Raw genomic sequence first — 15,758 nt, forward strand, 5'->3', positions numbered from 1 at the left:
ACTCAGTCCTGCCTCCTCCAGCCCACTGCCTGGATGTCTGTACCAGCCATAACTTCTTTCTGCTTTACGGACAGACCACTCCACACCTGTCATCTCTGTTTATAGGCATCCTTGGTACCAGGAGTCTGGTTCTCCAAAGCATCTGGGCCCTGCCCCACCCCTTCAGCTGCCTAGCAAAGTGCCACTGGACTCCTAGAAAACACTCTTTCACATGAGCTCCCACCCCCTCCTGAAGAGCTGAGTCACTGAGATCCCAGCCAGCTGAGAACCAACCTTGAAAGTGCTTCTCTAAGTCGCTGCCTGCCAAGCTCATCTCCTGGCTCTGGCATACTCCAGGACCTGGAGACACTGGCTTGACAAGTGAAATAATTATGTTTTACCCTTCGCTCACTCCTTTATCAGTCACGCAGACAAGAACGGATAAGTGTTCCGATGAAAGGAAACACTCCTGCAGTATTTACTCATGCTCTTTAGTGCCAGCCGGCTCCCACTTCCCAAGCACAACCCGGGGACCAGCCTATACTCTGTTATCTGGTGCCAGCCACCACGTGCTGCCCTCTTCTCGAATGCCACGCTGCACTTTCCTTACCGCATCCCTCAAAGCTGCCAACTTCTCCAGGAGCCACTGCACCACTGCCTTTCAGCTGACTTACACACAAAGGGCAATAGTCTCCACGATACCCATCCTCCTGCCTGCTCTGCAGTGGGCTTGCCCCTGTGCCCTGGCCTGGACCTATCTGTGCAGAATGTCACTCTGATGGGTTCCAAGGCCCATAGCACTAGTTAGATGGAGAAAGTGGGGCAGGGAAAAGATTTGTTGTTGTTGTTGATGCCATCTGGTCGATCCCAGCTCCTAGCGACCCTGTGTACAGCAAAGCAGAATCCTGCCCAGTCTTTTTGTGCCATCCTCTCACCTTCTGGTGCTATGTCAGACAATGCTCTGTTGTTATCCATAGGGTTTTCATAGGCAATTTTTTGGAAGTGGGTGGCCAGGTCCTTTTTCCTAGTCTGTCTTAGACTGGAAGCTCTGCTAAAACCTGTCCACCATGGGTGACCCTGCTGGTATTTGACATACCAGTGGCATAGCTTTCAGCATCACAGCAACATGCAGCCGCCACAATATAACAAGAGAAAAGCAGGGGGGCATTAAGTCTCATAGGCAGGGGCTTTGAGATCTTCCAATAAAAACTAACATTTCATTCATTCATTCAACAAACCTTTATTCACGACCTACTGTGTCCTGGGTACTGTTGTGGGTGCTGCAGACATGGAGATACAGCACAGAGCAAGTCTCTGTCCTCATGGAGTACACCTTTTAGTAGACATCTGACTTATTTTTGATCCCTGCTTTACACATACATTTCACAAGGCACTGTCTCAGATATTAGCTATATAATCCTCAGTAGGTGGCATCACCCTCTCTAGTCTACAGACAAGGAAAATGGCAGCTCCAAAGGATTAAATGACATTCCCAAAGCCAAGGCACAAATTCAGGTCTTCTGACTACAAACTCTGCACTCTTTCTGGGGCCTCTCCCAAGGCAAGGAGCTAGCAGGGTGCAGCCTGGCGTTGAAACAGACATTAAATCAACTCGGTCCTAGGCATCATGGCTAGAGGTAGAAAATACAAAGAAGACCCAATTCGTGATCTAAAGGAATCTATAGTCTAAAGAGAGAAAAAGTCATGTAACCAACTATCATCTGAGGCAAGAATATAGAAGATAGTGTGATTAAATTCAAATAGGAATACAACCCTGGAAGGATACATAGGACATAATGATTGCCTCCAGGCAGGAAAATTGGGTACCTGAGGAACAGGGATAGGAAGATCATTTTGTATGTTCAAATACTATCTATTTTGAATTGTGTACCAGGCAAATCTATTTCTCATTAAATGACACTTTGAGGAAGCAATCAGCCAAATCCTGAATGTGGAAAACTCTATACGATAAATGATCTGGTTTCTTCAACAAGCAAATAGCTAAAAAAAAAAAAAGGGGGGAGGGAAGGGAAATGTTATAGATTTTAAAAGATTTAGGAAACATAAACCAAACGCAATATATGTACCTTGTTTGGATTCAGATTTGAACAAACCAACTATAAAAAGACATTTTGAGGACAACAAGGGAGATTCGAATATGGACTAGCTATTAGAGGTTATTAAGGAATTAGTTATTTTGTTAGGTACGATCATGGTATTGTAGTTCAGTTTTTGTTAAGGTCATTATCTATTAGAGATACATACTAAAGTATCTACAAATGAAATAAGATGATGCCTGAGATTTGCTTTTAAATATTACAGCAAAAAGTAGTAAATAATTAAATTAATGAATAAATAAATAAAGGAGAGAGTCAATGAAACAAGATTGACAAAATGTTGATCATTTCTGAAGCTGGATGATAGTTCCATAGGAGTTCATGATACTATTCTCTCTACTCTTGTTAATGGTTGAAATTTCTATAATGAAAAGTTTAAATAAAAATTTAGAAACTAATTATTCCATCTACCTAGAATAATTGAGAAGGAAGGTGTCACAGAGGAAAGGTGTTCGAGCTGAGTTCAGAAGGATGACTAGGAATTTTCTAAGGGGCAAAAGACATTCCAGGCTGAGCAAAGACACACAGATCTATCAGAAGCTTCTCTCTGGAAGAACCAAAGGTATCTACACTTGACCCCAAGCTCAACTTACATCCACAAAAATGCCCTCTTGCTTGATCCCCCAATTCTCTGGGACATCTAGACATAGCATCAAAATCAACTACCCTGTTCCAAGTGAGGACAGGACGTGTGGGGTCCACAGCTCCACTCAGAGGCCTACAAGAGGCCCCCATGTAGCCTTCAGAGGACAGGAAAGCAGTTAACCTCCTTCAGTTGGATTTTGCCTAACAAAGCAGTTCGGGAGCCGGCTGAGTTATCTCAGGGACAGAGCCCACATCCCTCCTGAGTCATCCCAGAGACTTGCGCTCCCCAGAAACACACACCAGCCTCCCTGACAGTGCCTTGTAGGTTCATAACCTCAGTACCACAGGATCCAGCTTGATGTCGGCCTGGCAGCCCAGCCCATCAGCACTAAAACACCTCTGAGTGAATGAGGAGATGGTCCTCCTCTCTTTCCTCCCAAGCCCCCAGCCTCAATCCCCACACTGCCCCGTGCCCACCTCCAGCTGCACACAAGAAGCTTGCTGGCTTTGCAGCCACTTAGGACTTATCCAGTCCTGGCCTGGCTCAGTTGGGTCCCACAGGTCTCTTACCTTGGATCGAAGCTGCACGTACTCCTCTGAGCCATAGGGGACACTCCTCAGGGAGGTGAGATAGTCATAACTGATGACAGCTGTCTGTTAACCAAGGAAGAGAAAGGCTTAGCGCCCAGACATCAAATATTACTCCTGTGCCCACGCCCTGCAGCTGCAGGCCCCGACACAGGCGGGTATGTCTGGAGGAGTGGACAGTGCCACCCCTAAGGTGCTCTGCCCCCAGATCTTAGCCTGGCTGGCTTCTTCCTGTCATTCAGAGCTCTGCACAAATGCCACTTCTGCAAAGAGCCCCAGTCTAAAGTTGCCCCCACCCACCAGGAACTCTCAACTATTTATCATAACAAACCACCGTCCAAAATTACCTGCTCATTTGTTCCCTTGTATACGGACTGTCTCCACTTCGCCAGAATTTCAGCTCTGTAAGCACAGGGGCTTGCCCCTCTGGTTCATCACGGTACCCCCTGCACCTTTCACAGTGCCAGGCACATAGGTAAATGCTCAGTAAATACTACTTGAATGAATGCTGTTGGATAAACTTATCCTACCTCTCTGTATCACAAATAAACATCATTTCATATTTACGTTTGCTCTGATCGCATAAGTTTTGATTCCGGGTCCCTCGGCCAAAACTCGAGGAGAGGGCCCCTCATCCTTGATGAATCAGAAAATTACAAGCTCTCAGATATCTCAGGCATGGAAGAGGCTTGGGGGTTACCTAGCCTAAACCTTCCTTTTCAGAACTGAGCAGCTGAGGCCCCTAGAAGTTAAGGGCTTACAAGGTTGACATTGAGAGGAGTCTGTCCTTTGTCTGCACCCCCTAAAGCTTTATCCCATTCAACACATACTTGCTAAACACCAACCACCAGCATGACCATCACTGAGCAGTGCACACTGCTGATCAAGACCAGACCCTGGCCTTTAAAGAAGGCACAGCCTAGTGGCTGGTTTATAAAGCACTCGTTAATACCTTCCTCTCTCCTTTCTACCAATTCAAATCCCTCAGGTTCCATCAAACACTGCTTCCCCTAGGGCACTCATCCTGATTCCCAGCCCACAGCGCTCACTCCTGTGTCTGAGGTCCCACAGCAGCAGTCACCTGAGCCACTCATTTTGACCCAACACATGGCTTTAGGTTGTTTTTTGACCCATTCACGTGTGCATCCTCAACCAGAAACTCCCTCAAAGCTGGCTCTAGATGAGACAGTCGTTTCTACCCCTCAAAGCATATAAGACAACGCTGGGCCCAAAAAAGGCACTCGGTAACCACTTGGGAATTGAGTCGTATTCCACAGCCTGTTTATCTATTTGTCTGTCCTGATTCTATGACTCAGCTGACCCTAGCGGGCAGGCACCACATCAGTGGCCTCCCTCTGAGCGAGGCCAGGGAGAAGACTTGACAACACTGACTACTAAGGAAATAGTTAGACAACCACGCAAACAGACTGTGCATCAGAGAATATCTATACTGAGGGGAGGAAAGGATGAGCTCATCCTGCAGCACACAAAGGAGGAAAGAAAGCCTGAAGCATGTGGCAATCTACCCAGCAATGGGGCAATTTCATGGGCACGTCTGGGGGAGCCACTTTCCGCAGAGTTAAGAGGACATGATCACACCAGAACGATGTTCCTGAGCCACTGGAGAAAACCTGCGATGGTCACACAGTCAACTCAGATTCTCCGTTAGTTTGGGGATTGGAGGGGGTCCCCAAAGTTCTCCAAGGCCTAGAGGCTCTGAGTATGAGCCTGCCTCAGGAACAATTCACACTAGCCCAGTGGAGAAAGACCAAGTTTTCTGGTAGAATTTAATCAAAGCTGCCAAGTCCTCTTTCCACATGCATTTGTTAAGGAGCACGGCCCCCTGAGTCTGTCACCAAAACAAGATACACAACCTAAAATGTAAAGGCTTCAGAACAGAGACCCCGAGCAATCCCGCTCCATTTAACTTCAGGATGGCAGAGGTAGTGCATACAGAAATATGAGTCCATGAGGGTGCACACCCACACGTGGGCAACTGTGGAGAGGGAGCTTTGCACATGTAACGGTTCACATGTATCCCCACACATGTGTGCCCATCTGTTACATGTATGAACACCTGCAAGTAATATTGTACTTCCTATGCCACCCCCAAAATGAGAAAAACCCACCGTAGCAACTGCTCTGCCCACCCTGACAGCGCCAAAGTCATTCGGGTCCAAGTACTTGTTACTGTAAAGGTAGAAGCCAGAGGCGGCGAGAGCCATGCTGGTCCACGAAGCAAGCTTGAGAGCCCTTCTGGCCATGTCCCCAGACCCTGCAGACGGAAAGCAGAGAAAGAGGAACAGTTGAGTTTCACGGTTAGTCAGACCAGGATTCAAATCCAGCCTCTACCACTTAACAAATTGTGTGACCTTGGGTCATTTTCTTAATTGCTTTGCGCCTCAGTTTTCTCATCTGTAAAACGGGATGATACCTACCTCAAAAGTTGCTGGGATAACGAGAGATCATGTATATAACATACTGAGCATAGTACCTGGCACAAGTCAACCTCAAAGTCCTTCTTCCTTCAACAGCGCCAGGCACTGCTCTAGGCACTGGAGAGAGAGTGAACTAAACCGACAAAGTTCTTGCCCATGTGGTGCTTACACTCTAGAGGGGATGACAGATCATAAGCAAACAGACATAAATTAGAATAGCAGCTGGTATTAAGTGCTGAGAAGAAAATCAAAGAGGGTAAGAAGAGGATGAGGAATATGTGACAAAGGATGCTATTTTAGATCTGAAAATTGGGAGCATGCTAACCACTGTTACTTGAAACTCTTAAGATACCACCATGCACACACAGGTGTCATTAGCCCTCTATGCCCAGGTCTGAAGTAGTCAAAATGGCAGCTGGTCAGAAGCAGCCAGGGAAGCCCTCTAGGTCAGCTGGTTCTCAAAATATTTATTTTGGTTAGAGTAGACTGCCCCCTGTCTAGACTGAGCTCCTTGAGGGCAAACATGACTATTAACTACTCTGTCCACTCACAGTCCTGCAGGAGGCTTTAAGGTTAGGAATTCAGTGTCCACCTGCTGATTGGATCTGTTTAACCAAACTCACGCCCCTGGTCAGTGGGACCAAGTAGGCTCCTGGCTCCCTGATACCTTTCCCCACCCTACACCAGGTGGCTGCACAGTCACTCTTTCGAGCCATTGCACCCAGTGGGCTGCTTCCCCTTTGACTCCTGGGAATCCTGTATCAGACTAAAATCCTGGGCCACAGGGGAGAATTCCCACCAGGCCACCCGCAGGTGCAAACTCTGCACAGACAGGGCAGGAAAACTCAGGGCATCACCCCGTTTGCTTCTGCTCTAGACTCAGGCCGTGGCCATCGCCTCCCCCCTCTATGCCTCTGTTTCCCCTTTGTATGGAAAACCATTGCTACAAACAGCCTTGTCTTCACTTTCTTTAAAGTCTATCTTGACTCATGCCGCATAACATAGCCACAGACGTTTTTTAAGTATCCACAGATACATCTTTTTCCATTCTTTTACTTTCAACCTACATTTTATACTGTTTCTCTAAATAGCATATAGTTGATTTTGTTTGCATTTAATATAATAACGTACATATTTGAATTTAATTCTTCTATGCTTTCTCTTTTTCCTACCTGTTCTGTTTCTTTTTCTCTCCTTTCTTGACTCTTTCTGGACTTAGCACTTTTTATAATTCCATTGTTTTTCCTTTTGTAGTCTTCTTTTCCTAATCCAGCATTTCTTTTTTTTTTTTTTTTTTTAAAGATTTTATTTATTTTATTTTTCCCCCCAAAGCCCCAGTGGATAGTTGTATGTCGTAGCTGCACATCCTTCTAGTTGCTGTATGCGGGACTCGGCCTCAGGATGGACGGAGAAGTGGTGCCTCGATGCGCACCCGGGATCCGAACCCGGGCCACCAGCATCGCAGCGCGCGCACTTAACCACCAAGCCACAGGGCCGGCCCTAATCCAGCATTTCTAAAGTACGGTCAGAGGAATACCTGCAAATAACATCAGCCTGGGTACCATTTCAAAAACGTAGATTTCTGAAGTCCAGCCCCTGACCCACCGAATTACCACCTCCGGGAGTGGGCTCGAGAATCTGCATTCTAATAACATACTGGGTGATTTTTATGCAAACTAAACTTTGACAACCACTCTTCTAAATATTTTTTTTATTGTGAAATTTTTGTTGTACATTATTGTTTATCAGTCACCACATAAGTGCATCCCTCCACCCCTTGTGCCCACCCCCCACCTCCTAGCCCCTGGCAACCACCAAACGGTTCTATCTGTCCATGTCTCAGTTTATCTTCCACATATGAGTGAAATCATGCACTGTTTGTCTTACTCTTTCTGGCTTATTTCACTTAACATAATACCCTCCAGGTCCATCCATGTTGTTGCAAATGGGATGATTTTGTCTTTTTCATGGCTGAGTAGTATTCCATGGTGTGTATGTATATATATATACACACCACATTTTCTTTATCCAATCATCAGTCGAGGGACACTTGGGTTGCTTCCACGTCTTGGCTATAGTGAACAATGCTGCGATGAACATAGGGGTGCATAAGCCTCTTTGGATTGTTAATTTCAGGTTCGTTGGGTAGATACCCAGTAGTGGGATAGCTGAATCATAAGGTATTTCTATTTTTAATTTTTTGAGGAATCTCCATACTGTTTTCCATAGAGGCTGCACCAGTTTGCATCCCCACCAGCAGTGGATTAGGCTTCCCATTTCTCCACAGCCTCTCCAGCATTTGTTGCTTTTTGTCTTGGTGATTATAGCCATTCTAACGGATCTAAGATGATATCTTAGTGTGGTTTTGAGTTGCATTTCCCTGATGATTAGTGATGTTGAGCATCTTTTCATGTGCCTATTGGCTATCTGTATATCTTCTTTGGAGAAGTGTCTGTTCATTTCCTCTGCCCATTTTTTGATTGGGTTGTTTGTTTTTTTGTTATTCAGTTGTGTGAGTTCTTTATATATTATGGAGATTAATCCCTTGTCAGATATATGGTTTGCAAATATTTTTTCCCAGCTGATGGGTTCCCTATTCATTTTGAACCTGGTTTCATTTGCTTTGTAGAAGCTCTTTAATCTGAAGAAGTCCCACTTGTTTATTTTTTCTTTCGTTTCCCTTGTGTGAGTAGACATGGAATTCAAAAAGATCCCTTTATTGCTAATGACGAGTAGTGTGCTACCTATATTTTCCTCCAGGGGTTTTAAAGTTTCAGGTCTCACCTTCAGGTCTTTGATCCCTTTCGAGTTAATTTTTGTGCATGGCGAAAGAAGATGGTCTACTTTCATTCTTGTGCAAGTGGCTGTCCCGTTTTCCCAGCACCATTTATTGAAGAGACTTTCCTTTCTCCACTGTATGTCCTTAGCTCCTTTGTCAAAGATTAGCTGCCCATAGATGTGAGGTTTTATTTCTGGACTTTCAATTCTGTTCCATTGATCTGTGTGTCTGTTTTTGTACCAGTACCATGCTGTTTTAATTACTATCGCTTTGTAGTATGTTTTGAAGTCAGGGATTGTGATGCCTCCAGCCTTGTTCTTCTTTTTCAGGATTGCTTTAGCTATACAGGGTCTTTTGTTGCCCCATATGAATGCTAGTATTCTTTGTTCTATTTTTGTGGAGAATGTCCTTGGGATTCTGAATGGGATTGCATTGAATCTGTAGATTGCTTTCAGTAGTATGGACATTTTAACAATGTTTATTCTTTCAATCCAAGTGCATGGAATCTTTTTTCATTTCTTTATGTCATCATTGACTTCACTCAGTAATGTCTTATAGTTTTCATTGTATAGGTCTTTCACTTCCTTGGTTAAATTTACTCCTATTTTATTCTTTTTGTTGCAATTGTAAAGCGGATTATCTTCTTGAGTTCTCTTTCTGTTAGTTCGTTGTTGGTATATAGAAATGCAACTGATTTCTGTAAGTTGATTTTGTACCCTGCCACTTGGCTGTAGTTGTTGATTATTTCTAATAGTTTTCCAATGGATTCTTTAGGGTTTTCTATATATAAGATCATGTCATCTGCAAACAGCGAGTTTCACTTCTTTGTTGCCTATTTGGATTCCTTTTATTCCTTTTTCTTGCCTAATTGCTCAGGCCAGAACCTCCAGTACTATGTTGAGTAAGAGTGGCAAGAGTGGGCACCCTTGTCTTGTCCCTGTTTTCAGAAGGATGGCTTTGAGTTTTTCCCCATTATGATGTTGGCTGTGGGTTTGTCATATATGGTCTTTATTATGTTAAGGTACTTTCCTTCTACACCTATTTTGTTGAGAGTTTTTATCATAAATGGATGTTGGATCTTTTTTTTTTTTTTTTGTGAGGGAGATCAGCCCTGAGCTAACATCCGTGCTAATCCTCCTCTTTTTTTGCTGAGGAAGACCGGCTCTGAGCTAACATCTATTGCCAATCCTCCTCCTTTTTCTTCCCCAAAGCCCCCCAGTAGATAGTCATATGTCATAGTTGCACATCCTTCTAGTTGCTGTATGTGGGACGCGGCCTCAGCATGGTCGGAGAAGCAGTGCGCTGGTGCGCGCCCGGGATCCGAACCCCGGCCACCAGCAGCAGAGCGTGCGCACTTAACCACTAAGCCACCGGGCCGGCCCCGGATGTTGGATCCTGTCAAAAGCCTTCTCTGCATCTATTGAGATGATCATATGGTTTTTATTCCTCGTTTTGTTAATGTGGTGTATCACATTGATTGATTTGCAGATGTTGAACCATCCCTGCGTCCCTGGTATAAATCCCACTTGATCATGGCGTATGATCTTTTTAATGTATTGCTATATTCGGTTTGCCAATAAATATTTTCTTTTTAATAAAGAGAGGCTTCATGTGTTCAAATTCATCAGTGAAACCATACCCAAAACACAAGCCTTCTCACTTTATCCTACCCACCCCCAAACCCAGGTGACTGCATTCATCCCGTGAGGGTGATTGCAAACAATTATTTTTAAATAAATAATTTAAGAAACTCATTTCTTTCCCTAAACACAAATGCTCTGGCCCAACTCCTGGGACTAGTTCCTAACTCTGCGAGAAAGGAGTTTGTAAATAAAAAGAATAAATTAAAACCTTGCTTTGCAGCATGCTCTTTATCTTCTTTATATCATCTTTATTTTATGAAAATCTCCCTTTCCCTATCCCCTGTTCCTTTTGGACAAGAGAGCACGGTGGTTGAGAACATGCACTCTAGGGTCCCACAGGCCTGGATTCGAGTCCCGACTCAGTCACTTACACACTGGGTAAGCAGGCAAGCTGCTGACTCTCTCTGACCTAGTGACCTTGTCTATAAAACAGGGATGATGACAGCAGTGTCTACTTGACAGGGTGGGGAGGAACGAGGAAATCACACAAAATGGTTAGCAAGGTGCCGCCTACACAGTAAGAACACAGTAGCAACTACTATTAACACCATCACTGCTGTTGTTTTTATTATTATTATTTCCTCAACCAATGCCAGGTTTCGGTAAAGGATCTTATTAGTCCCCTGCCTGTCAGCTCCCGGAGGACTTCTGCATGCCGCACTTCTAACAACCTGGTAGGCCCCCCAACCCCACCTTTTCACCTTGCTCTCTCCTCCTTCGGCCTACAGTATTTTCTATCTAGAGGGGTGGCATGCTCAGTTCACCCTCAACCTTGTTTCTGCCAAGATACAGGTTCCCGATCGGACCCGGAAGCAGGCCTTAAATGAGGCCGAGTGCCCTCAGCTCCTTACACATCTTCCTTCTTCATCGTCAGCGCAAGAAGGTCCACGAGGGGTGATCCAGAGACTTTCCTTGTGGGGCCTGCAGAGAAGCCACGTTAAGAAGGTAGCACAGGGCCGGCCCCGTGGCTTAGCGGTTAAGTGCGCGCACTCCGCTGCTGGCGGCAGGGGTTTGGATCCCGGGCGCGCACCAACGCACGGCTTCTCCAGCCATGCTGAGGCCACATCCCACATACTGCAACTAGAAGGATGTGCAGCTATGACATGCAACTATCTACTGGGGCTTTGGGGGGAAAATAAATAAATAAATCTTTGAAAAAAAAAAAAAGAAGGTAGCACAGAGTGACTAGTGGTTAAGAACTCAGCCTCTGGAGATGCGAATAATCTTGGCTCTCCGGCTCACCAGTTGTATGACCTTGATAGGACCTACATCATAGGGTCATTGTGAGAATTAAATGAGATTCTGCTTTAACATAATGCCTTATGTGCTCAATAAATGAGACTTCTTTTCTTTATTGTTATTTTAAACTTCATTTCTTCTCTGAAAAGCTGAAGAGCTTATGTAGAAGAACTCCTAGCACCCTGGGGACCAGGATTTGGCACAACCTTGGACAATTAATAAAGGAGGGGAGGGAGGCCATCATATCTTGCCTGAACTACTCAACCATTCCCCATTCCAAACACTTTCCCACATCCCATCCAGCCCTCACTCTGCCACTCAAGTTACCATCATCCTAACCGGCAAGTGAATTCATATCACTCCTATCTCCCCTACACCTACCAAAAAGTCCAAATTTTCCAGCAAGGCATTCAAGGCCCACCACATTCTCATCCCAACCCACCTTTCTAATTTCATCTCCCAAAATATCCCTCCACGCTAAACCCGTCATTATTTCTCTACGAAGCCTTTTGTGAGCCAATCACTTAGAATTCATTGCTCCTTCCTCTCTGGTCTTATTATGCACTGCCTTTATCTCTAATGATCTGGTCCTATATCTGCCTCTTGCACTAGAGGCAAAGGGCAGAGATTGCTAATAAATAAATAAGTCTGCTAATACATAAATAAGTGAATGAATGAAAGAGTGAATTTTCCCCCAGTCTATTCTCAACATGGAAACTTAAGTCCAACTATGCATTCCTCTGTTCTAAACTCTCCAAGGGCTCCCACCTCACTCAGATGAAGAGCCAAGGCCTTGGCAGGGCCTACAAGGCTCTACCTGATCTGACTCCCAATTCCCTCCAGGGTCTCAGGCCTTTCCACTTTCCCCCTTGCTCCCTCCACTCCAATGGCACGGACCTCCTTGCTATTCCTCAAACATGCCAGGCACAGTCTGGCCTCAGAGCTTTTGCCCTTGCTGTGCTTTCTGCCTAAAATAGGAGTTGGCAAGGTATTTCTGTAAAGAGCCATATAGTAGATATTACTGACTTTGCAGGCTACAATGTCTCTGTCGAAAGGACTCAGCTCTGCATTGTAGCAAGGCAAATAGCAGCCACACATGATATGTAAAGTAGTGGGTGTGGCCTGATCTAGCCCGAAAGCTACAGTTTGCCAAACTCTGGCTTAGCACACAGTAGGTGCTCCAAAAGTATGTACTGAATGAATGAATCCATGAATGGATAAACTATACCCCATGAGGCCTGTGCAGAGCTAGTAACAGCACAGGTCCCCAGGTGAGAATCACATACCCAGGGCTGGCAATTCAATAGCCACCCTCCCCCAGGCACCCCCAGCACCACCTCCCAGCCCTTGCCTCCTCTAAACCCCATCCTCCTGGTGCACCATCCTCCAGGCCTGTCCCTGTAGGCAATGGCGCCACCCCTAGTCTTAAGACCACCTCTGGGTGGGGAAGCAGCAGCAAAACAGACATAACTCCCCAGACCAGGTTTTCATGCAAATATCCTCAGTAATAAAAGAGGTGGAAATTGAGAAACATAAAATAGATGATATAGGAGCCAAACTGTGTCTAAATAGACTGGAGACAGAGTTTTCCATAAGGTGTCAGTGAGTCTTTAACATGCAAATGAGTTGCTTCCCTCCGGGTATTTTAAAAGACCCTGTCAGCCGTGAAATATGTCTGTCGATGAAAAACACCTTTCGTTATTAAATTCTTTGCTAATGAATCACCTGCCCAGTTCTGTTTACTTGTCTTTTTGACTTTCACCTGAGTTACCTTTCATACCAGCACACACTTTGGGGAGAGGGGGTGTGTCTGAGGCCACCAAGACCCTAAAACCTAATAATTAGGTAATAATGTTAGCAATAACTAACTGTTACAAAGCCCTTTGCACTCATCATCTCATTAGACAGTCCACACAACCCAGTGAAGTGAGCAAATACTATTATCATCCCCAGGTATAAATGAGGAAACCAAGGAGCAGAGAAGCTGAGTGATTTGCCCCAGGTGGCTCAGACAGTAAATGTAGAATAAGAGCTTGGACCCTTCTCTTTATGGCACATGACCTCCTTGAGACGGACTCACAGACCTCCATTCACCAATGTCTCATTCACAAGTAACTGCATCAGTCACTGTGGGCAGAAGCCAGATTTTGGACCCTTTACCTCCCCCACCAGATAGTGCCAGGCATGTAGAAGATGCTGCTTGGAGCCCTGGAAATCAACAGCATGTTGCAAGATCAACCAGTGCACCTCACTAGAAATAACTGATTCCAGTCTATGAAACATTTAAGAGAGTGGTGTTATTGTCAAATCAATGTTAAGAGTGAAATCCATCTCACCGGACCAGAGGAAACACCCCAGTGGGTCATGAAATGGGACAACAGGAGAGGCTGGAAAGTTCTACAAATGTGAAGTTGAAGGTCAAAAGAAACTTCCCTGCCCTGGACAGAACTAAATGGGGGACCAAGCACTTACTGTTCACAGGGGCCAATAGTAGCTAGGTCTTCTCAGTTACCACCCATCGGCAGCCTCCTCCCCATGCCACATTCCAGGACAATAAGCCTAGAATCATATCTCCCGGCTTGGTGCACAGATGAGAATGGCCACAGAGGAAAGGAATTAGAGCTCTAATTCCACTAATCCCATAAAGTAACCACAGCCTCCTCCCATTTCCTAGAGAGACGATTAGACAAATGAGCATTATTTCTTCTGGTCTGCTCCCAAGACTGGAAAAGACCCAATACCCTTGGAGAGAGTCATCAGGTTGTCAGGGAAACCTGGTTACTGACGTGGATAAAAAGCAAACACAGTGAATGATACCATCATGTCTCAAGTCTGGAAAGATGCTGAGTCAATGCCTAGGGACCACCCATTCAGCCTGAGCAGCCTTACGGTCTGCCCTGCCCTGCCCTGCAGAGAGCGATGTAGTCCAAATGTAATCATACTCCCTTTCCTAGCATTTGATGCCCAGAGGTGCTGGAATCAATATTGATTAAATAAAGGAAACTCTGACTGATGCCAAGGTCCCAGAGTAGACAGGGAAAATAAATCTCACCCAGGCAAGGAACAGAAATTCTCCATGCAGCTCATCCTGGGAAAGAGGAACTCGGGGAAAAGACTGGAAAGCCAAGTGCAAAGAGTGAGCCACAGGTAAGAGGAGAAAAGTGGGTGAGCTCCCAACAGGAGAGGTACAGTGCCAAGTGTGTAAACATCTCGTGTCACTGGCACAGCTACATTCTGCGGTGCATACTATTAAAGCCTCGTTCTACAGATAAGGAAGCCAAGTTTTAGAAAAGGTAAGAAACTCGGCCAGGAAGCTAGTAAGTGATGGAGCCAGAACTTGAATACAAGTGTCTCTGCTCCAACCAGGAGAGCACAGGGTGGACAAGAAGAGGCTTGCTGGGCCCTGAGGTGGGTCACTAGAGTTCTTCTGACAGGGAAATCTAAACCCAGGAGGTTTATGCGGTGAGTTGGGGGGGAGGGAAGCAGGAGGGAATGGATGCCCAAACCAAGCACTATTCTTATCTCATAGATCCCTTGTCTGACAAGAAAATAAGTGTATATCAGAAAGGAATAAAAAGTAAACTCTCCCAGCAGAGGTCAAATCTTACAACCGTGAGGGCTGAGGGCTGTTGAGAAATGGCCAAGCAAATAGTAACACAATTAGACAGAATATGATGTAACCCAGGAAAAGCGACACAAGTGTAGACGACATGAAAATCTGTATATAAAGTAATGTGGGGGGAATTAACAGCATACAAAGTAATACGCCCATGTTTACTACAACAACAAAAGTTTACTATAACAAGGACAGAAAGGCCCAGGTGTGAAGAGTTGGTGCTTTAAGTTCACAGAATTTTTTCCCATAAAACAGTAGTACTCAAAAGTATGGCCCCAGACCAGTAGTATTCTCATCTCCTAGGAGCATGTTAGAAATGCAAATTCTTGCCTCCCACCCCAGACCTACTGAATCAGAAATTTTGGGGATGGGGTCCAGCATCTTGTATTGTAACAAGCCCTCCAGGTGATTGTGATGCACGCTGAAGTTTGAGAACTACTGCAAAAAGAAAATGCTTAAAGAAAACGTGTGAAGACACAGATCAAGTCTAATTCACTTTCAGATATTTCTTGAGCACCTAGTAAATGCCAAGCATCATGGAGGTGATCAATAAATACTTGTCGAATTGAATGACTTCCTAGTTAGCGGAAAGTAAATGCCACTTAAACCTGGGGAGAGAGCTGTACCAGGTGTCTTCTAAAGGCTGCTCCCCATACACGAACCGTCATCAGCACACACGGCCCTGCAAGGGGCTGGAGGTAAGGGGGCGCTCTGGGGCACACCGCACGTCCAGGCGGACGGCCGGGATACCTGCGTCGCCCCCTGATCTTGCCC

The 15,758-nt window shown here is 45.3% G+C and overlaps 1 protein-coding gene across 7 annotated transcripts in view; it reads right to left on the reverse strand.

Annotated features, from left to right (window-relative positions):
• Positions 1-15,758, reverse strand: part of ADCK1 (aarF domain containing kinase 1) — a 142,355-nt gene that overhangs the window by 97,871 nt on the left and 28,726 nt on the right. For all 7 annotated transcript variants that reach the window (XM_087448110.1, XM_087448111.1, XM_087448108.1 and 4 more), the window contains 2 exons: positions 5,399-5,544; positions 3,252-3,335 (listed from right to left, as the gene is read on the reverse strand). In XM_087448110.1, coding sequence (XP_087304236.1) covers positions 3,252-3,335; positions 5,399-5,544 — 230 coding nt within the window. The remainder of the gene's footprint in view (positions 1-3,251; positions 3,336-5,398; positions 5,545-15,758) is intronic.

This window comes from Ceratotherium simum, chromosome 24, assembly GCF_057802395.1.
Source record: "Ceratotherium simum simum isolate JZ-2026a chromosome 24, ASM5780239v1, whole genome shotgun sequence".
In the NCBI taxonomy this organism is placed as follows: Eukaryota; Metazoa; Chordata; class Mammalia; order Perissodactyla; family Rhinocerotidae; genus Ceratotherium; species Ceratotherium simum.